At 41.6% G+C, this 22,326-nt stretch overlaps 1 protein-coding gene and 1 long non-coding RNA gene across 5 annotated transcripts in view; one reads left to right on the top strand and one right to left on the bottom strand.

Moving 5' to 3' along the window:
• XPO1 (exportin 1) overlaps positions 1-15,835 on the bottom strand; it is a 44,831-nt gene extending 28,996 nt beyond the window's left edge. Inside the window, exons 1-4 of one of the 4 annotated variants that reach the window (XM_048517681.1) lie at positions 15,670-15,835; positions 11,328-11,459; positions 6,648-6,749; positions 2,304-2,376 (exon numbers count right to left, since the gene is read on the bottom strand). In XM_048517681.1, the coding sequence (XP_048373638.1) occupies positions 2,304-2,376; positions 6,648-6,749; positions 11,328-11,453 (301 nt within the window). In that variant the 5' untranslated portion in view covers positions 11,454-11,459; positions 15,670-15,835. Of the gene's footprint in view, positions 1-2,303; positions 2,377-6,647; positions 6,750-11,327; positions 11,460-13,648; positions 13,802-14,251; positions 15,558-15,669 lie in introns of those variants that run through there. The other 3 variants (XM_048517689.1, XM_048517671.1, XM_048517698.1) reach the window with 3 other exon arrangements.
• Positions 15,701-22,326, top strand: part of LOC125444932 — a 45,172-nt gene continuing 38,546 nt past the window's right edge. Inside the window, exon 1 of the long non-coding RNA XR_007246254.1 lies at positions 15,701-15,837. This is a non-coding gene — a long non-coding RNA (uncharacterized LOC125444932). The remainder of the gene's footprint in view (positions 15,838-22,326) is intronic.

The raw sequence follows: 22,326 nt of genomic DNA, 5'->3' as shown, positions 1-22,326 counted from the left end.
TCATTCTTCCTAATGCCACAATCCTTTAATACAGTTCTTCATGTTGTGGTGACCCCCAACCAAAAAATTATTTGTGTCTCGGTTCCTAAGACCATTGGAAATATGTGTTTTCCAATGGTCCTAGGCGACCCCTGTGAAAGGGTTTGCGACCCACAGGTTGAGAACCGCTGCGCTAGATAAGGCTTGATCGAACATTATTCATTCTATTTTTAATGTCTTAGCGGCACTTCAAGTGACAAGAGATTTAGGGATGGTTCAAGCTGCCAAGGCCGCCGGGCCCATACACACACAAACACCTTTTCCCAAGCAGGGATCACAGATTTGGAGGTTACAAAACACTGGAAAGGACTTCAGGAAGAAAACTTCTGGAGGCTTTAGGAAAAGGTTAGTTAACCCAGGCCAGTGGTGGTGAACCTATGGCACTCCAGATGTTCATGGACTACAATTCCCATCAGCCCCTGCCAGCATAGATTCGTCACCATGGAGAAAAGGAATGCAAGGAGGCAGCTTTTTCCCCCCCCCACTGTGTCTCTCAGTGGTGACAGAGATCTCATCTGAGGTTTGGAGGAGGCATGTGCTGTCCCAAGGAGCTGGAGAAGAGTTCCAGGTAATAAAAACTCTGTAAAGATCTAAAATATTCTAAGCTCAACAGCCTGTCCTATATTCTAACATCTGGTAAGGTACCTATAGAAAGTGGGATAGAAGAATCACATTTCTCCCATTTTTTTGGATTCTTTGCTCAATCTGGTGCTGTGCTAAAAGTATGCTTGCAAACTTTTTTAATAAATACTTTTTAAATTTTGGATGCTGGTAGTGGTTCTCTGTACCACATAGACTGCCACCATCTTAGACAAGCTATTTTAAAAAGGGGTTGCCAGGAGGCAGAAGGCTAGCAGTTGGCAAACAGCTATTCTTCCAGGGATGCACCAGGAAGTAAATCATTCCCATGGTGCCCAGGAATGGGGAAGTGGGAGACATTGAGATAATGCCTGGGTTTGGAAGGGACACTGGAAGGTCCTGGCCTTTCCACTGGGCAATAATTACAATGGTCAGGTGGTGGCAGCAGCTGAGAGAGAAGCCCCTCCAGGAGGAGTCAAGAACCCCTGGGAGAATGTAGAGATAGAATAGACCCTGTATATCACAGAGCAGGCTGGTTCCACCACAGGCAACTGTAGCACACACAGGTATTGGGGATAACAACTGAGATACCTCACTTGCTGCTATAAATAACTATGCCAAAGTAGTATCAAACACAAATTTGAAACAGGCTTTGACTCAAGTGTCTTCTGCTCTTCATGTATCAACCAAAATCCAAAAAATTTATATGCAGTGACGACATGTAATGGATGATCATTCTGTTTGCTCTTGCACCAACTAGGCAGAGCTAGTATTGTACTTTGATTCTTTTACTTCTCCAGACCCTGCTTCCCAATTTCATTCAATTAAGCAGACAATCATATCAAACACTTTGCAAACTATGATTATTACGTGGGACGGAGGCCTCTGGAAAGGCCCAGAAGTTATCTATGCAAGTATTTCAACATTCTTATGTGAAAACTAAGGTTCAGTTAGTTGTAATTCTTCAGTATTCTGATCTTTCAATATTCTGATCTTTCCTCAGGGAACACTGTGACACACTGGCCTTAGGAAACATACTCCATTTGATAGTATCTTTGCCTTGAAATCACATTTAGCTTATGTCACTGAAATTTCTCTAGCCGCTCCTTTTTATCAAGGTTTGTTTTTACACATCAATAAGTTTCCTCAAAGCATTTATGTTCACTGTAAATTCCCTTGTTAAAATTAATTGTTTATGTATCTGCTTCTTGCTAAAAAATAACATTATTGGCTCACAGTAGAGGAAGGAAATGAAACCAACTAACTACTCATCATTGAGGTTCTTGAGCCAAACACAGCTATTTTAAATATGTTTCTGGAGAAGGGAACTGGTTTATGACATCACCATCTCAAGCAACAATTATCCAGCAGGAATAGTGGAGAGTGGCTGTTACATCTAAGATTTATGATACATGAATTTGAGATCTTATATGGAAATAAACCATGTTTGGTTAAATATCTGAGTTAGTTTTAACTCTTGCTCTATTAACTATGACACTTAAACAATATACTGTTTTGGCATAAAGCTATTTCAATATTTGGTCTATCATAAGCTAGGTGGATAAACAGGCAATGTATCAATACACTGTCAAAAGAAATATAGCAACTAGTGTCGTGAAGAGGTGTATTTGTGCCAATGAACCTTATTAGCTTTTATAAGAAATAACTTGAGAATGAATCCCTACCTTCACATTGATTTCTCGGAAGAATCTTCCATCTTGTTTTTATCACGTTTTCCAAGATCTGCAGGCCATAATACTGAAAATTGGAGAAGTGAAATATATGAGCAAGTAGTATAATAAAGGAAAACTTTCAGGATTCTCATTTCAGCTGACCTCATTCACACTTAACATCTAAGATCAAGTTGGTTAACAAGTCACCCATTTACTGAGTTTTTCCCATGCATTTTCCTCATGTTATCCTTTGCTATTCTAAAGTCCTGCTGACTGACCATGATCACACCAGAAAGGGAAACAAAAAGTGTTTGGGCCAGCCGAATCTGTAGGAGGGATAGAAACAGCAGTCAAAAATGCATAACCTAAAAGACTGCTTGCAAGCTTAAATACAAAAACAAGTTAAGCAGCTTGGATGTGTACGGGTTTCCTGCCATTTCTTTCTACATTGGGGCTTAATATTACATCCACTGGCACTGTCTGATGGATGTACTGCCTACACTTCAATGGTGTTACTTAACAGCAAGACAACTCACAGACTTATTTTAAGTTACAAAGATCTCTCCCCTATAGCTACTATTATCTACTGTTTCAAGATTAACTTTTGTGCTCAGTCAAACATTCACTGTTTCAAAAGCTTTTTTACTTTCCAGGTAAGCCAGATAAGGTACAGTTCAAAATGACACAATTGTCGAAAGAAAGGGAAACTCTTCAACCCATTTTATTCCTTTTATCTACTCAACAGAAAGATGTCTACTACAAGAACTTTGACAAAATATATCCAAATAAGGACATAAAGAGAAGTGATAACAAGTGAGGAAGAAAAGGGGCCAAAGAGATGCAATAGTCTTTTGAATCAGAAATTAACAATGGGAATAAGAGGCAATACCTGAAAGGCAAATCTATGACAAAATAGATATTCATAATTTGGCTGAGAATAAAAGTTCCTCTTTAAGTCTGTTAGTGGCTACACAAAATAAGATAATTAGAATTTCAGCCAAAGGGATCATGTAGGCATTATAATAAGCAGAACAATGTAGACTGTCCCAAACTACATTGTGCTCTACAATAGATTTTTGCTGCTCATTTCAGTTTATTCTCATATCTTCCATACAATTTGGTAGGAGTTAGGAAAAGGGTGTTGGCATTTATCTTTTAGAACTTCATGGCAGTTGGCAGAAAATAACTAAATTCCCTAAGACATCACTTATGTCCAAACACTGAAGTTAGTGAAACATTTCAGTAAGAATCTTTAATCCTAGGGGACGGGGTCACTGGAGCTTTGCTTGTTCGTTTTTACAGCAGCAATCCTCATTGACAAAGTGAAGAATAACATTTAAAACTGAACAGCAGGCTGGAAGACACTGTGCCAGAAAAGAAACAAGTGAAGCTCGGGCAATGTGCAAGATTTTCTTCTCCCTTCGAAATGTTAACTTTTGCACTGAGCCCTAAAACTCATCAAGTGAAAAAGCACTTCTAACTCAATGGTGCTAGCATGCATGAAGCAGTTTTGAACAGGCTTCAGAATTGTGCAACAGCACCCAAGCAGTGCAGATGTTGCACATATACTAAAGTGGCAACAAGATCTTACTCATAAGAACTTTCTCTAGTTTGTACCATGCATGGGCTTTCTCCCTTAGTCCAATTTTGTTCCTACTCTGAAAGCCATTTGGTTTCTAACATCAATCTGTGTCACTGGAGAGGATGCCAACCAACTGATGGCAGGAGCACTCCAAAATCAAAGAAGGTGTTTTCAGGGACAAAGTATCTTGAAGACAAGTGTACTCAAGGAGGGAAAGGAAGTTGCTATAACTCAGAACTGACACTTTTTCATTCCCATACCAAATTCTAAGGGAACACCAATTAGCCAATATTCATCATTCCCTTTGGCACAGGCACACTGAACAGGAGTACTGAACAGAATATTATGAATAGTGTGAGTTTAGATCACTTGCTAACACCAACAAAATTATATGGATGTTATCAACTTCATCCTTTTGAAGACGCTGTCTTGATTCAATCCTACTTCTATCATTGAAGCAACAGTTAACAACATAAACCCCTCCTTCACTGTGCTCCGGTACACAGCCCAATAATACCAACTATGGTTGGCAGCAGTTCTCCAAGGACTCTGGAAGCAGCAAAATACTGCCACAGACTCTTTTAACTGGAGATGCCGGTAATTTGAGCCTGGGACATTATGAATGCAAAGTGTACAGTTTACCACTGAGCCACAACCCTGCTGACCCACACAAACTACAGGTCACTTTACAAGTTACAAAGAAACTGAAGTAACATAAGGGTTGCCAAGTCCGTGGTCTCAGCAGGCAATCTCTCCCCCTCCCCCACTCCTGTTGCCCACTGCTACTCTGAGTTGTGTTGGGAGAGCATGTTTAAAAAACCCACAAAATGGACAGCGTCATTTCACTTCTGGTGGTAAAAAACACACAGAAGTGATATAGGGTAACTCTAGCAATTGCCAAAAACTCTTATGTTTTACCAGTTTCTGGAGATTCCTCCCTGTGTAACTTCTTTAAGAAACTAGAAATGACATGACGCCATAGCTTATAGTGTGTGTGTGTGTGTGTGTGTGTGTGTGTGTGTGTGTGTGTGTGTGTGTGTGTGTGTGTGTGTCCCAATATCCATGCCTACAGAACTCCCACTAGTTGCTTGGCAACTCTAGATAAAATACATGTCTCTGTATTCTGTTCCTTACAGCATGAAGGGGGTGAACCTCACACCTGAATACATGTTAGTAACATGCAAAAGAGACTCGGAATAGAAGGCAAGAAAAATAAACAAGTGACCAGTTTGCTGTTTCTTATTAGTATTCCCTATTTTACCAGGTTTCAGAAATCACAAAGAATGAGACAAAAATATTTCTACCTGCCAATAATTTAAACATATTAAACAGTTCAAAGTTCCACCTTATATCCCTGCTTTCCAAGCATATGGTAAGCTTTATCTGACATGTTTTCTAGATGTTACACAATATTTTTAAGATAGCCAACTTACAAAAAGCGGGACAGATAATAGAAAATGAAAAAAATGCATACAATGATCCCTATGGCAGAAATTTTATGGGACACTTATTCTATGTACCGAACCACTCCCTCCCTCCACCCAAGAAACCAAACAAAGAAAAAAAGCAATTGATGAACAGAATTCAGTTAAAGGGAATCAAAAGGGTAGACCTTGTGGAGGCCTGCCGTCAAAGCCTAGCTGTGTCAGTTGCACAGGAAGACACCCCTTTTCTTCCTATTACAAGCAATCAACATAATGGAACATTATGATTAATATCAGGTAGTGTTAACAGCTTTAAGAAAAAAAAATGACTGCATAAAAGCCAAATGTCATAGTGCATAAATTCAGCACCAAATCATTTGTAATTTATGTAAATTGAAGAATTCTTTACCTGTTGCTTTCTTTCTGTTCCTCTAATCATCTCATTTTTCACAAGACAAATTTGAGTTTTAAAAAATACTGTTGATAAATCAACTTAAACATTAGTAATGTCTGTGAGTATAAAAAGCAAAGTTTACCAGGCAAGCAAACAGGCAAACATGGTTACTTTAAATTTAGTACTTTGAGGAAGTTTTGAACTTTGTCCTGAAATTTACAAAAGCCTTTTCTTTTCTTAAAAAAAAGCTAGGATTTACATAACCACCATCCAAATTCTGAAGGAACTCCTCTGAGTGCAGTTGTATTCAATCTAAATACAAAGCATGTCAAAATGTGTGTGGATGATGTTTCAAGGTGGCCATGCACAAGTTGAACAGTATGACTGCTTTCATACACTTGGCAAACTTACTTAACCCTTTAAAAATCCTAAAGTAAAAAACACTGAGTTAAAGAAGGCTGAGGAGTGTAGTCTTTAGCAAGTCACTACCATGGTGGTATGGTTTGGTTAACTGCACTACAAGCAAGTACAACTTGTATTCAGCTGAAGAAAGAGTTTGGGGTGCCTTGTCTGCTTTAAGCAGTACAGAATAATACCATTATTTCAAGTAGTATTGAACATATTTTGCTCTCAGTTATGTGCATATGGCTCTCAATAAGATAAACGAAAGCCAAACACATTATGTCAAGACATGATATGCCCATGTAACGTTCTGATCTGTTCATACTCCAACCAGAATTTTTATTCAAATCCCAAGGTGCCATAGAATTTCTCAAAACTTTTTACAAGAAAATCAATGTTATGGAAACACTGTGTACTAGTATTGGGTCAACCTAGAAAGATTTTAAGGAACAGGCAAAAAAAAATTTCACAAATGCTAAATCTAAAAATTGAGATACCTTCCTCAAAGTCTGAATTGAAGAAAGACAGAAACCAATTAGAAATCATAGACTTACTTTGGTGTTCATATTCTGAGAGAATTCCAGAATAGTATCCACTCTTGTCCAAGCATCAGGGTGCTCCTTTAAATGAGTCAAGACCTCCTGTGCCATCCTTTGCTAGAAAAGGACATAAAATCTCTTTCAAAAATTGTGTATGGAGTACAGTGTCTCCCAAACATCTGATAATTGAGGTATATTTTCTGAATTAACAGCAGAAACATACTTCACCTTAACAGCCAAAACTTACTTTTAAACTTCATAAAAATTAACTACTCTTAGGAGATCCCTACCACATATACTTATCTACAAATCACTGATTTACATGTGTTTCTTACTGAAACCAAGTATACCCAAAACAGCAACATGAACAAGAAACTTATTTCGAAGTCAGATAATTCTGAAACCAGGGGGCATACACTGAAAATGCTGGGGGGAAGAATTAAGACTAATGAAAGAATTAAGAAGAATTATGACTAATGAACTAAAGACTAATGAAATTAAGATGTCATGCAACATGTGATTGGTGTTTGGAATATGCTGCCACTGGAAGTGGTGATGGCCACTAACCTGGATAGCTTTAAAAGGGCATTGGACAGATTTATGGAGAAGTTGATCTATGGCTACCAATCTTGATCCTCCTTGATCTGAGATTGCAAATGCCTTAGCGGACCAGGTACTTGGGAACAGCAGCATTGCTTTCACATCCTGCATGTGAGCTCCCAAAAGCATCTGGTGGGCCACTGTGAGTAGCAGAGTGCTGGACTAGATGGACTCTGGTCTGATCCAGCAGGCTCTTTCTTATGTTCTTATGATGTCTTTCTGCCCTTAAAGCACCTGAATAATCTCACCATACCTGCCACTCAGTTGAAGAAAAACCTCTGATTTCCAATAGTGACAGACTGAGTAATAGAAGGTAATACCAAAGCAGTTATACACACAGGTAGCCCACTCCGGAGCAGGGGGAATGAACTAGTTCTTTTTGGACCAGTGTGGGCGTGTCTGCCCACCTTGCTAGCATAAGTGGCACTTATACCAGCAAGGAGGGCATACAGGTGGATGGGGTATGCCCCAGAGCTGCACCAGTCTAGACCTAACCACTGGAGCAGCTGGGGGCAAGTTAGGGTCATTCTCAACCTTAGTTGGCTTCTACAGGGCTTTCTGCCAGGGAATCCCTCTGATGCAGGCGTTCAGCTAGGGGTCTTTCTTCTTTTTGCTGGCTCTGAGCTGCCTGGATCTCTTCTAGAGGTGGTGCAGCAGCACTGCTGTTCCCAGTCACCACAGCTCTCTGGATTGGGTTGATACAGTACAGCCTGCTCTGAGAAGTTGCTGGAGCTGACAGAACTCATTCCTCATGGGACATAGCTGTAGTGACTGTATGTTCTTATACTCAGTTCAGAAATGAATGGGTTAATAGTGTCTAAAGCAACCTTTTTCATGGTCAGTAAAATTTAAGAACATGTATATTTTCATGACAGAAGCTAAGTCATTCCACAAGAGGAGGTATGTCAAACACAACTCAATATTATGATTCAAAAACACAGTCTGTTTGGTTCCTGCTCACTTTCAAAATTATAGCTTTTAATACACAAACAACAAGCATTTTTCATATCTGTTGCAGTACTTTGAAACAGAGGCGTATCTGGGAAAAATATAGCCTGGTTCAAAATCTGAGTGTGTGGGTGGCCGCCCTCCCGCCATGACCAAACATTTTTTTCCACCAGGAAGTCAGTGTATGGACATGGGGGAAGGGAAGGGGGGGGTGACTCCCCCCAATGGGACAAAACGGCTGCAGCCCAGGGACATTTGACCCCATATATCCCCCTGGGCGGTACGCCCATGCTTTGAATTCAACAACCAAAACTAGAATTAGGTTAACAGCCTATCTGACAGAAAAAAAGCATGGATCACCTTCTCACCCCACCCACCATGAAAAGACTGTGAGCAAAATGCATGCAGTGTTCATAGCAGGAAGATTTCACTCAGTTCCCCTCCTACCTACAGCCACCCTGCATGATTTTTATTCAAAGGCCGGAGCTGGGGACTGTTGAGGAAAGCACATCTGCATCTGTAAACTCCTTCCATTTGTAGAAGTTACAGCCCACCCTATAAAAATCTTATGAAATCTGAATTTCCAGCCTTTCACAAATACCACGGTGAATTGGTTGTGGTGGGTGTAACAGACTTCCCCCTGTGATACACCTCTGAAGATGCCAGCCACAGATTCAGGCGAAATGTTAGGAACAAGATCCACCAGACACACAGCCCGGAAAACCCACCACAACCAGTTGAATCCGGCCATGAAAGGCTTCGACAATACCATGGTGAATGTTTAACACCAAGAAAGAATCCAATATTTCAGCAACCGTAGTATTGTAGTTAGAGAAGAATCTAGCAGACTCAGGTTCAAATTCCTATTTTGCCATGGAAGTTCAATATGTGGTCTTGGGTCAGTAATTCGCTCAACCTAACCACCTTACACATAAACTGTTGTAAAGCTACAGTGCAGGCGAGAAGAACAATGTTGTGAGCCACTTTGGATTTCCATTGGAGAGGAAAGGCAGGATACAAATATCTTAATTAAACTGCAATATTTCTATAGCGTGCAGAATTCATCACATTTAATATTCAACTGATAAAAGGTGGTTCCACTTTAAAGACAATATGCAATTTTTGCTTTAGTTGAGAACCTTACAGTCTTATTTTTTCTGGAATACAAAGTAATCTATACAATGGTGACACAAAGGTAACTGCTTCAGCAGAGCAAGTGGCACTGCCAGCACCCTGATGTCTTTTTACTCTACCAGACCAGGCTGCAAATGAGGAACAGAAAGCAATAGCCTACACATATGTTCAAGTACCCGGATTCATGCCGGGGGGGGGGGGGGGGGAAATCTGATAGCTTGGGAAGAGATCAGTAAGCAGTGACTGGAGTGTGGTTTTCTCCTTTTTCCTGCCAAGCTCCAGCTAACTTAGGGCAATCCAATAGTACTTTAAAGGCAAGAGATTTCAGAGGTGGTTTCCATTGCCTACCTCTGGGTCACAACCCTTAACTTCCTTGGTTGCCTCCCATCTAAATACTGACCAGGACTCTGCTTAACTTCTGAAATCTAACGAGACTGGGCTAGCCTGGAGAATCCAGGTAAGGGCCAAGTTGTTTGCTGTAGTTTCTCATTATATTCTTGCATGTCACTTCCCCACTACAAGTAGCATGATAAAATATAAAATATTGTCACCTGCTCTGAGCCCAACTTGTTTGGGCAGAGCGAGATAAAAATTGAACAAATGAATAAATAAAATGTGATTCCTCCTGCAGAACCAGAATGGACATACACCTAGGAAAAAACATATCAAAATATTCATTCTGCAAACTTTGGATTGTATTATTTTACATATGTTTTCATACTGCCTCTCCAGGAAACTGTTCAAAGTGGCTTACAAAACAAAAGTTAAAAGCAAAACATTAAGAGATATTGTTTAAAATCCAGCATAAAAAATCCAGGGCAGCAAAACAGCATAAAAATAACCACCAATCCCTTAACCAAAAACTTGGGTAAACAGAAACATTCCAGCCTGGTGCCCAAAACAATTGTAGGTACCAGACGAGCCTCAAGGGGAACAGCATACCATAAGTGAGGTGCTACCACAGAAAAAGCCTCACCTCCAGTTGCCACCCACCTCATTTCTGAAGATGAGAGCAGGGTTGGCCATCCAGATCTTAACAGGTGGATTGAATAATAGGGACAGTGGCAGTCCATTCACTATTCTGGGTCCAAATGCTTTAAAGCTAAGAACTTGAACTCTGACTTCTGCCTAGAAAAATATGAGCAGCCAAAGTGGATCTTTCAGCACTGGGGTGATATAGTCACTGGATCTCACCTCTGACAATAGCATGGCTGTTGCATTTTAGAGGAGCTGCAGTTTCCAGACTGTTTTCAAAAGTAGCCCTATATAAAGTACATTACAATAACCTAAACTGGACATAATCAGATCATGTTTGACCTGGCCAGAGAACATGCTTTTCGAGGAACAACTGTAGCGGGAGTCTCCACCAAAGCGGATAAAAGACAGTACATACCACAGGTGGGATCTGGGTCTCCAACTGAAGGCCAGGATCCAGAAGTACCCCCAAGTCACAGACCTGTTCCTTCAGGGACAGGGCAACTCCTGAGGACAGGCTGACATCTCAGGCCCTGAGCAGCTTTGCATTGGCCAGTAGCATGTCAAATCTCATCTGCACTGAGCTTCAGCTTACTGGCTCTCGTCCCCTTATTGCATACAACATCAAAAAAGATATCCTTGCCATATCTTTGGAAAATGGCACAGATGAATGGAGCTGTCACCACAAATCAGATTAGATTTACTCTCCAATTAAAACAGTGTGGCATACAAGCGTTAAAATTGTATCCCAGTAGCAGCTCATACTTTCTTTAAGTAAAAGAAAAAGTTTACCTACCTGTCATACCAAAAATTATACATTTTTTTTCATCCCATTACTGGAATTCAGAATAGACTTGAAAGCACTACCTAGATATTCCTCAGAATAACTGCTGTGATGTTGTTTAATTAAAAGGTCTCTAAAAACTGGCTGTTTGAAAGTCAACTTTTACCAGAATAAGAACTACTCAGGAGAATACACTTAAATAAGGCTGGGACATAATCAAATAGCGGTTTCTTGTTTTCACACACATACTCTACCTGGGCTCCTTCTCCATGATACAGGCAGTTCACCACATTATCCAACAGATTTATATCCAATTTCTGGTTGAAATCCAGCAGCTGTCGTGCTGCATGGTCTGCTAACATTGTCATAATTGCTGGCATAGATTACTGCAAGTTTAAAGAAAGAAAGAAAATTAGAGAACATACTTACATTTAAATCTTAGAAATACAACACCCCCTTACACACTATCAGGAGGAGGAGTCCTTATTTCTTGCCAGGCAAAAATATTTTTGCTTCCAAAAACAAATTTTTTTTTTCCATTTAGGCAAGGAAGGAGAAATTTCCCCCTTCCTACAGCATGACTTGGTGCAACATCCTAAACTTTGTTCGATCACATGGGCGAGGGGCATTCCAGCAGAAAGATAAGTTGGAGAAAGACTAGTTCCATGAACAACCTTCAGGCTACTTTTGACCCAACCCACTGAAATTTTGAACTTCATTCTGAAGTTAACAAGTCTGCAAATAATTTGTCATAAGAAACTGTATCCATTTTGCTTTATATTTGATTAATTTCTGTTTCCTTCACAAAGTCTAATAAAACAATGTTTACGTTAAACAAATGATCCACCAGAACGAATTACCAATTGCAACTGTATTTTAAGGCCCATATGCTATGCACCTCAACATACCCCCCCCCCCCATGGTTTCTCGTACACTGTTGCTGTCTCCCTCAAAAACTCCATCTGTTTTTAGTCTCCTTTAGCAAAGTAGAGAATAGGCATCTACGCTATAGTTGATGAAACTTGACTAAGAAAAATGAGTATGAAAAGATGAACGCACTAGCTTTGAGTATCAAATTAGAACTCATATTCTATACTTGGTCACACCCCCTTAAATCTGCTGTTTCAAACTGAACAGTTACACATAAACTCTGAAGTCTTCACATCACGCAGCTTTAATTAACAAGCATTAGCCTTCCTTTTAGGAAAAGCTACTTATTTTAACAACTGCATCATGATAGGTGCAAACACTTTTTATTTCCCATGTGAGTGAACATTATAAAACCTCATCAATGCAGGAAATACAGTGCTCTCCCACTCTGAGAATCTCTAAAATTACCAACCTGCTCCTATTTGTGAATTCAACTTATATATTGTCTTCATAGCTGAACATCAAGATTGTGTCAGTACATTCGCTTCTGTATACTAACAAGATCAGCATGCTTATGTTGCCATCTTAAGACTGGCTTCAAATAAATATGGGAGATAAATATCTATCTACAACCTCACTGCATTTTATTTATTTATTTATTTATTTATTTTATTGGTTAGGTTTATATACCGCCCTCCCCTGGAGGGCTCAGGTATACAAGTCTTCACAGATGTGAACAGGAGAATGACACTTGGAACATGTGATGTCTATAATCCGATTTCCACTTCAAACTTCAGATTGTGCACGTTCATTTTCCTCAGTGTCAAATTTACAATATAGAACTTTACACTCTCAAATTTTCCCATCAATAACTGTACTGCCATTAACTCATACAAAATGAAGTTATTAGACCATTGTTATCGATGGTTCTCCTAAGTTCTGTTCATATCCAGTAGCTTGACTGAAATATTTCAAGAAATCTGCATAAATATGGACACTACCAAAAAAATTATGAAGTGGCTACAGAAATATGGACCATGAGGTTGCAGTTCCTCCCCACCTCACCTGTAATTGGTTTGGTAACATTTCCAAGAAATATGCCAAAATCATTCAATTACAGAACATGGCTTAGAAAAGCCACGCTAAAATCACTTACAGAAGCAGAACATAAACAGATCACACATGCACACGAGGTTCACCCGAAGGGAAGACCTACACACCCACCAATGGCAAAGGCCTGGGCTGCCGCCCTTCAACAAACAGCACGCCGCAGAACATACAATATTCACGCTGCCATGCACACAACTATGCTACCATCTGATTTTCTTTAATCCCCGGGAAAAATCGAATCCAGCCATCTCGGGCAGCCGAAGCTTTAAAAAGGGGGTCTTGCTGTCTCCCCCCCTCCCTTCCAGTCCTAAAGAGCAGCTGGGCCACTGCAGCCCCTCCCTCCTCTATCCCTGCTTTCTATACAGGGGCCCCCACGTGATCCAGGCGGACGTTTCAATACTGCTGCACAGACACACAAAAATATTTCTGGAAACTTCCACTCCTAGAAATTCAAAAATTATGCTCCTTGTTCTCTCCAGTCGGTCTCCGGCCTGCCGCCTTGCCTTCCTCTTAAAAGAAGGCTCTTCCTGTGATCTCCCGCCAGTTCTCCCCCCCGCCCCCCGTTACCTTTTGCCACCCAACTCTAGTTTCTCACCCCACACTTGCTGCTTCCCTCCTGTCTCTCCGCCATGCTCCCAGGATGGTCTTGGCTTGCCCGAACCGGTTGGACTTTCTTTCCCCATCCGATTACTATAAGGTATTTACGGCTTGCTTTTCAAGGTGCAGGTCGTTTGTTTAACGCAGGCAGGCTGCAGACTAGGCCCCCAACAACAAGGCTTCTCCAAGCCCTTTCGGGAACACACCCCTTTCCCTTCCTCTTTCCCCCACCCTCTTCTACACCATGAGACTCCAAGCACAACTCTCCAGTGTCATCTATATGCGCTACGGAAAGGCCTCGGACTTTGTCCTCCACAGGCATCCCCCCATCACCACCCCCATCACTGTTTTCCCTTGGAAACAATAAGGAGCACATCTACACCTCCTACCGCCCAGGCCTTAGATTAAGACGAACCACCTGAAAAGGCTTTAAAAGGCTGTGTAGCAAACACACTTTTCACCTGCCTGGATCACCTGTTTTTCTGCAGAACACCTCCTCCAATCCTCGGGTTATTTCCCACCCCAACTTTTCTCCCTACCCACCTAAGCACTACCCAGCGATGCCCCATGCACAAGTTTCATTCATGAGAGGCTCACTTACCCAATTAAGTGTCACAGCCACTTCTTCTAGAGAGGGAGCAGGCAGGAACAGGGCTCTTTTTTAAAAAAATAAAATAAATCCAAGCAAAGCCAAGAAGCACGAGGAGGAGGATGAGTTGGGGTGCAAAGACCTGCCCACCCTTCCTTCGCAACTCTCCCCACACAAACAAAAGAGAGGGATATTTTACTCTCTTTTCACATGCGACCCCAAAGACTGATTCATCGAATCCCCCCGCCTCCCAACCTACCTTAACTACCCCAAAAGATCCTTATATATATATGTATATATATCAACACACCTTCACTTTCTACCTCTCAAACTCAGCAAAGTTACTAGCACGCCCACACAGAGGGATCAGGGCTTTGCCACCCATTCAAACACACACAAGTACACGCGTACACCCACAGCCTTCTCCTCCCCCAGGCCAAAAAAGACACGAGGAGGGCGAGTGACTTCACACAGGTCTTGCAGAAGGAAGTGGTCCTCCTCGCCCTCGCCCCCTCCCCTTTCCCCTCTCTCCCGCCCTTTCCTCAAGTTGTGCAGGGGCGCTGCTGCAGCCCCCCACCCCACTTTACTATCAGGCACCAATCCCCGCTTCTCCTTCACATCACAAATTAAGCACAAATTAGAACGATTTTCCCCCCAAAGACCCCTCCTCCTTACATAAACACGCACTTTTTCTCCTTCAAGTTCTGTGGTAAGGGAGATCTCCAGCCCTTTCTTTCACGACTGAGGGGATTCTCCGCACCCCCCAAAAAGGGGCTGATGGTGACCCACCCACTCCCCAAACCAGAACTTAGATGCCTCTCCCACCCTCCTCTCTTTGGTCGGGCCGCCTTTCCCCCTCACGGACAGCTTTCTCCTTCAGTTCGCCTCCATACCTGAACCCTCTCTATTATTTCTTTTTTTTAAAAGGCTCCCCTCCCCACTCCACTCCGGCGCTTGATGCACCCCTGCTGCGCTCCCCAGATTCGAACACGCGTCCTCCCACGCTTGCTTCCTTCCTTCCCTCGCTCTTTCTTCCACCACCCCCCTCCCCGCACCGTAAAGGCGGCAAAGGAACCGGGCGTGCGGGGCGGCTGCTTTCCCCCCCTTCTTTTCTCCCCTCCCCTCGTGCCCCCCTCTCTGTGTGGGTCTCGCGCCCTCGCTCTCTCTCGCGGCCGCTTCTCCTCCCGCTCTTCCCCCTCCTCCTCCTTCTCTAGCGCCACAGACTCGGAACCGGCTCAAACCGGTTCAGACTGGGAGATTCCATCTCGGTTTAGTTTTCAGCCCATGGCGCCTCGCAGCGCGCGGTAGGGGCGGGGGAAAACCTCCGCCCCAAACCGCCCTGCCTTCCTATTGGCTCCGAGCGCTGACGGAGGAGGCGGGCACTCCAAAGGAGATAGAAAGGAAAAGAGAGGCGGAGGGGGGGAACTTACACAAAATGGTCCCCCTAAGCCTCATTGGCTCTCCGGGGCGTCCATCTTTTCTCCTCCTTCCCTCCACAGCGCGCGCGCGGGGTTTTTGGAAGCCACGCCTGTCCACGGTGCCCCCCTTGTTGCTCTCCCGCAGACCTTGGTTGGGACAAAAGGAACAGGAAAGCTGAGGTTGGCAAGGGGAGTGTGCGTCTGTCTGTGAGTGTGGGATTGGACGGGAAGGTTGAGAATCGACGGGTCGCTCTGATTGGACGAGATGAGCTGCCTATCTTGCTTTATCCCGTCCACCTCTCCCGCCTCCGTGCCACCTTCCTCGAGTCTTCAAATATCATTCTCGCGGGCTATAGTTCGCTAGCTCTTGCGTTCTGATTGGGTAGTCGCTCTAAATGACGTCGGGGCAGCTCGCGGAGGAGAAGACCGTTTACGGCTGGGCTTGCGACGCTGCAATTAGATCATGTGCGCGAGACGGGGGGGGGGGGTTGGAGGCGCTGGCATCTGCGGGGGATGGGAGGGAGTGGAGGTGTGGTCATTTCAGTGGTGGAGTAATCGGAGAACGGGGTCGATGGGTACCTCTGAGTGAGATAGTGAGGACTTTTATGGGGTTGGGAAAGAAGTTTTATGGAACAAGCGAGAATCACTTTCCTGAAGGGACTGTAGCAGAAACGGGTATAACTTAATTGCTTGGAACTTCTTCCAGAGAGACGAACCAGTGTCTTCCTATTTTTATCTGTGTGTGTTAGTACCTTAATTCATTATCTGCCTTGAACCTATTAGTACCTAAATCCCTTGTCTGCCTTGAAACTTGCTTGCTGACTTTGGGCTAGTTTCTTTCTGAGTAATTTACCTCACATCGATTTTTGGAGGAGAAAAGAAATTTACATGCTTCCCGAGCTCTGAGAAGAGTGAAAGAAAGTGAGTGGTTATGTTAAATCACGACCGAATCAAAAGCATACTGCTTTGGGGGACTCCCCACTATGCAGAAATAATGATGGAAGGACTCAACGTGCCTCATAAGGACTGAGAAGCATGGAAAGGGGGAATGTGACATATTGCGTTGGAGGTGGGTGCAACAGGGAAATTGCCCTGTGCAGAGATGTAAGCATTGGAGGATAGTGGGGTGTTTCCCAAACATTTTGTCCCCACCCCACACCCCTAATTTCTCATTGGGCACCTGCTTGTAGGATCCAATTGTGAAGTTCGTTGTTGACTATTTTGGTAGTTGGGCAATAAAATGGGGTCACACAAAAGCTTATAGAATCCTGAATGGGGAGATGTGCCTGTATATTTTTTAAACTTTACTCATCTCCCCATGATTCCTAGGGAATCTTCAGTTTATCTGTGTAATAGTCACTTGGTGTCACAAACACAGCAAAATAGAACAAAGAGGTTTCTGCATATCTCCATTACTTCATAGGCATACAAGGAAATGATTGGCTTGAACATTTTACGAGAGCTCCCCCCACCCCCATGAAGAACTGAGAATGCTAATTGCAGTTGGCCCTGGCCTGCAGTGGATTCTAATCGTTCATAGAGAAATCATTGGAGAGAAAAATTTCCCAGTTAATTATTCTCTTTCTGCCTTTTCTGTGTAATTTTTTTGCAGATTTAAAAGCACATCTTTAGAAACATTTAAAGTAAACAGAAGGGGTAAACAAAACTATCATAAAACAAAACCAAGCTAAATGCTAATAAAACGTTAAAACTAGTATTCTTGTACTGCTGGTTCATGATTTACAATTAGCAAGGTAGGCTTCATGTGCGTGTATTGAGGGGTTGGGCAACTTATTTATTGTGAAGACTGTATGCAATAGAGCCCTGTTGGTAAGTGAAGTAATTTGCCACTAGTGCTCAGGATGAAGGAATCCCCAAATGCATTGTATTTTCCCATAGTAAACATCTTTTAGCTACAGTTAGACAATTGAATGACCTATGAACTGGTGGTGGTGACCACAAATAAATTTTACTACTCTGCTACCATAGAATCAGCTAGCTCTTAATCATCCTGGTTGTTCAAACTAGTTCAGCAACTGCTGAGAACAAAATTCGAGCCGTTATTGAGACAATTAGCTGTGATGCCTTTGCCAAGTTTTTTGGTGATAAAATATCAAGATTACACTCTGATCTGGATGTCACTTATAACAGGCACATCACAAGAAAGGACTAATACACTGCCTCGTCTATTCATGAATCATTTTGTCTAGTTTCTGTGATGAATGTTGGCAAGATCTGGGAATTAGTGAAGATTACTGAATCCTTGTCCTTCCATGCTGATAAAATCATGGAAGGATCACACGAACGAATCCTTAGTATCTATTATAAGTCTATTACAAATCTTTTATAAGACAACTCAGGCCCCTTTCCTCAGCTACTCGAAGGGCCAGTTATCACTCCACTATAAAAAAACAGAAAAATGATGGGGCTATTTATCACCCTGTCTCTAAACTGCTCTTTCTTGACAAAGTGATTGAAAGAGCAGTGGTAGACCAGCTCTGGGCCTTCTTGAATAACTCATGTTTTAGACCCCTTTCAGGCTGTCTACAGGCTGGGTTATGGGACAGACAACTCCACTAGCTTTAGTTGATGACCTGTCTGTAGATAAAGGCTTTCTTGGTTGCTTTGATTGAATTTATCTGCAGTCTTTGATACAGTAGATCATATCTTGTTGAAGTGCTTGAAGGAAGAAGTATGTATTGGGATGCACATGGAACTGGTTCAAATCATTATTCACAGATGTGACTCAAAGAGTTGCTGTTGCAGACCAGTTGTCATCAGTATGGAACCTATCCTTGAAGTTCCACAAGTTACAATTCTATCCACCATGCTTTTCAATTTCTATGTAAAGCCCCTAGAACAGGGGTAGGGAACCTGCGGCTCTCCAGATGTTCAGGAACTACAATTCCCATCAGCCTCTGTCAGCATGGCCAATTGGCCATGCTGGTAGGGGCTGATGGGAATTGTAGTTCCTGAACATCTGGAGAGCCGCAGGTTCCCTACCCCTGCCCTAGAACAAATAGTTTGCAGTTTTTGGGTTGGTTGTCATCAACATGCAGATGATACCAAGCTCTAGATAACCTTAACTATATTCCCTGGTGATATAGTTCTCAGTTGCTGCCTGGCTTCTGTGCTAAATTGACTAAGAGTGAACAAATTGGAACTAAAAGACAGGTAGTTCTGGTTGGAAAGGCTGAGATATTGAAGGACCTTGTGTGCCACATTTTATGAAGTTCAACTGATTCTTTCAATTGAAAACCTTCGGTCATACTGGATCCAGCTTTTTACTTGGAGGAACAAGTTAATGCAGCTGCAAAAGCTTCCTTCCAACTCAGCCTCTCTTGAAAGATGGCCCCTTGATGCTGCTGGTCTAGGGATCTAAATCTGTGCCACAGTAACATCTGTATGACTATAATATACTATACATGGGTCTCCCCTCAAAATCAATCTGAAGACTTCAGTTGATGCAGAATGCTGCAGCTTGGCTATTTGATGGAACATGCATGTTACTCCCATTCTGCAGGCACTTCACTATCAGTCCATCTGTTTTCAGGCTCATTTTAAGGTATTAGACATCACAAAGCCCTACATGGCTTTGGACCCTCATATCTGCAAGACCACCTCTCTATGATCTTGGCACAACAGCTTCACTCAGTGGAGCAGGATCCTCTTTACGTGCCAAACTGCAAATGGGCAAAATTAACTTCCTGCACGTGTGCCTTCTCTGTTGCCACCCTTACCTTATGGAATGGCCTGGCTGAAGAGGTGAGGAAGGCTCCTACTTCACTGGCTTCCTGCAAACTATGCAACTGAATTATTCAAGATGGCTTTTTTATGCACGCAACAGAATGGCAAAGTTATTTGGATAAATTATTACGGATTGTAGTCTATACTATTGTGTATAACTTGCTGAAGTTAGGATCCTACTGAGTAATTTTTGTATCATTTTTTTACTTCTGGTTGGTTCTATAACTCTAATTTGTAGTGCATTGCTCATTGAATGTCCCATCGTGTCAATTGTATTTATTCACTCTTTGTAGACCACCTTGAATCCAAATGAAAAAGCCATACTTCTATGAAATGGTATAACTTATTATTTCCTTATAATTCTTGTTAATTCTTATGTTTTATACTGCATTTTAGTCAGATCTGATTTTATGTTAATCTTAATTTTGGAGAACACTCATTCTGAATTATTCTGATTATTCAGGAGGGCATTTTTACAAAGGGAATAGCTATATCATAACAATGATTCAGGAAGATGCTTAAATAAATACTGTGCACTATTACTTCTGTGTATAGTATGTACTGTCTGTTGCAGTAAGTATTTGTCTTGGGTTACTTCAAATTACCTTCTCTTTGTAACATCTGACTTCTGCCTTTTTTTTAGCTCAAGTATAACTATTTCTGCTATGGATGTGCACTTTTTTACAGCTGCCATGCATTGACATTCCCATGGAACTATCAACGTAGATGCCCAAATCCCTTTCCTGGTCTGTGACTGATAGCACTGACCCCTGTAGCGAGAAGTTTGGATTTTTTGCCCCTATGTGCATCACTTTACATTTTGCTACATTGAACTGCACTTGCCATTTCTTAGCCCACTCATCTAATTTATAAAGGTCCGCTTGGAGCTCTTCACAATCCTTTGCGGTTCTCACCACCCTACCTAATTTGGTATCATCCGCAAACTTGGCCACCATGCTACCCAACCCACCCCTATTTCCAGGTCATTTATGAATAGGTTAAGGAGCATTGGTCTCAAAACGGATCTTTGGGGGACTCCACTCCTTACATCTCTCCATTATGAGAACTTCCCATTTACACCCACCCTTTGTTTCCTGTTTCTCAACCAGTTTTTAATTCATAGGAGGACTTCCCCTCTTATTCCTTGATTGCTGAGTTTTCTCAATAGACTCTGGTGAGGAGCTTTGTCAAAAGCCTTTTGGAAATCCAAGTAGACAATGTCCACTGGTTCCCCCTTATCCACATGCCTGTTTACATCCTCAAAGAACTCTAGTAAGTTTGTAAGGCAGGACCTGCCTCTGCAAAAGCCATGCTGACTCTTCCTCAGCAGCTCTTGTTTTTCTACATGTTTTATAATTTTATCTTTAATGATAGAGTCTATTAATTTACCAAAAACAGATGTCAAACTGATTGGCCTGTAATTTCCTGGATCTCCCTTAGATCCTTTCTTAAAGATTGGTATGACATTGGCCATCTTCCAGTCTTCAGGGATGGAGGCAGATTTCAGGGATAAGTTGCATATTAAAGTGAGAACATCAGCAATTTCATGCTAGAGCTCTTTAAGAACTCTTGGGTGAATGCAATCTTGGCCAGGGGATTTGGTAGCATTTAGTTTATCAATGGCTGCCAGAACTTCTTCCTTGTCTACCACTATCTTCGCTAGTTCCTTGGATTCATAAGGATTTTCTTAAAAGTTACAAGGAAGTGTGTATTTGCAGTTAACACATTACAGTCTACCGATTAGAAATACTTCTGCTTTGAAGCACATGAACTCAATGGTGGTGGGTGTTGAAAATCTTAAAGGAACAATTTAAATGTGAGTTCCTGTAATAAATAAAAGTGTGGTGTTCATTGTTGTTAAACATATGCTGTCAGTCGTATATTAGAATAAGAATATTCTCTGGTGTCAATATGCTGTCAATTGTATCTTAGAATAGGAATATTCTTTAATGTGGCAGTACCGTTCACAGTGCAGCAAATATCCTATAAGGACATAAGTTCAAGGAATTTAAGTGTTGTGGAAGATTGGATATACTAATATTTATTTCAGATGAACATGGTAATATTGTTTGTCTGAAGTTCTGCTGTTAGAAATGAAACATAATGTCATCTTGAAAATCAGTTTGCCTTCCACTTTACAACCAACCTGGGAAATAAATCCACAATCAAATTGATATGAGGAAGAGGAAACCTGTATGGTTGAATGAATGTCCCTCAACAGTTCTCAAGGCTGGAAACTGCCTGTGCTAATCCAGTGTAATTTTAATGTGTAATTAAACCTTTGGATTAATTTAATCAATTAATGCTTTCAATCTTAATTTATTCTTTGCTTTGGAGACACTGTTTTAGTAGTGGGAAAAGCTACTAGAAGGCATAAAATTGATTTCTTCAGAAATACATCCATATTAGGCTACAAGACATATTAGATATGTGATATTGGCAGTAAAGCAGATCCTGAAGCTACAACCTCAAGGGTACTTTCTGGGAGCAAGTCCCATTTAATAAAATTCTGCGTAAACCTGTTTAGGATTGCTTCCTGAGAAACAAGGTACATATTTATAGTGTGATTGGATCATGGACACTCAATTTTACGCTACTGCATAAATAAATATACATCCTTTGTGTTTGCACCAGATTATCACTTTATAAGGCACCTCTTCTTACAGTATTGCAGGAATAAGGAAATCATTTCTTTGCAGTTGAGATAAATTGCAGTCTTAAAATACTTCATTTTAATTTTACAGCAACTATTAAACATTTATGTACATTGCATTTTTGTAAATGAAATGGTTCAGCTGCTTCAATTGGTTCATAAAATCTTGTTCTGAACACAAAAGGGCATTAGTATAAATATATGCTTCAATTTAACATTAAATTATATAACCAGTTACCAGCATGTAGAATACTTTGTCTTGGACCTGA

Source organism: Sphaerodactylus townsendi, linkage group LG01, assembly GCF_021028975.2.
Source record: "Sphaerodactylus townsendi isolate TG3544 linkage group LG01, MPM_Stown_v2.3, whole genome shotgun sequence".
NCBI classification, from domain to species: domain Eukaryota; kingdom Metazoa; phylum Chordata; class Lepidosauria; order Squamata; family Sphaerodactylidae; genus Sphaerodactylus; species Sphaerodactylus townsendi.
This window is presented reverse-complemented; position numbering and strand designations above follow the sequence as displayed.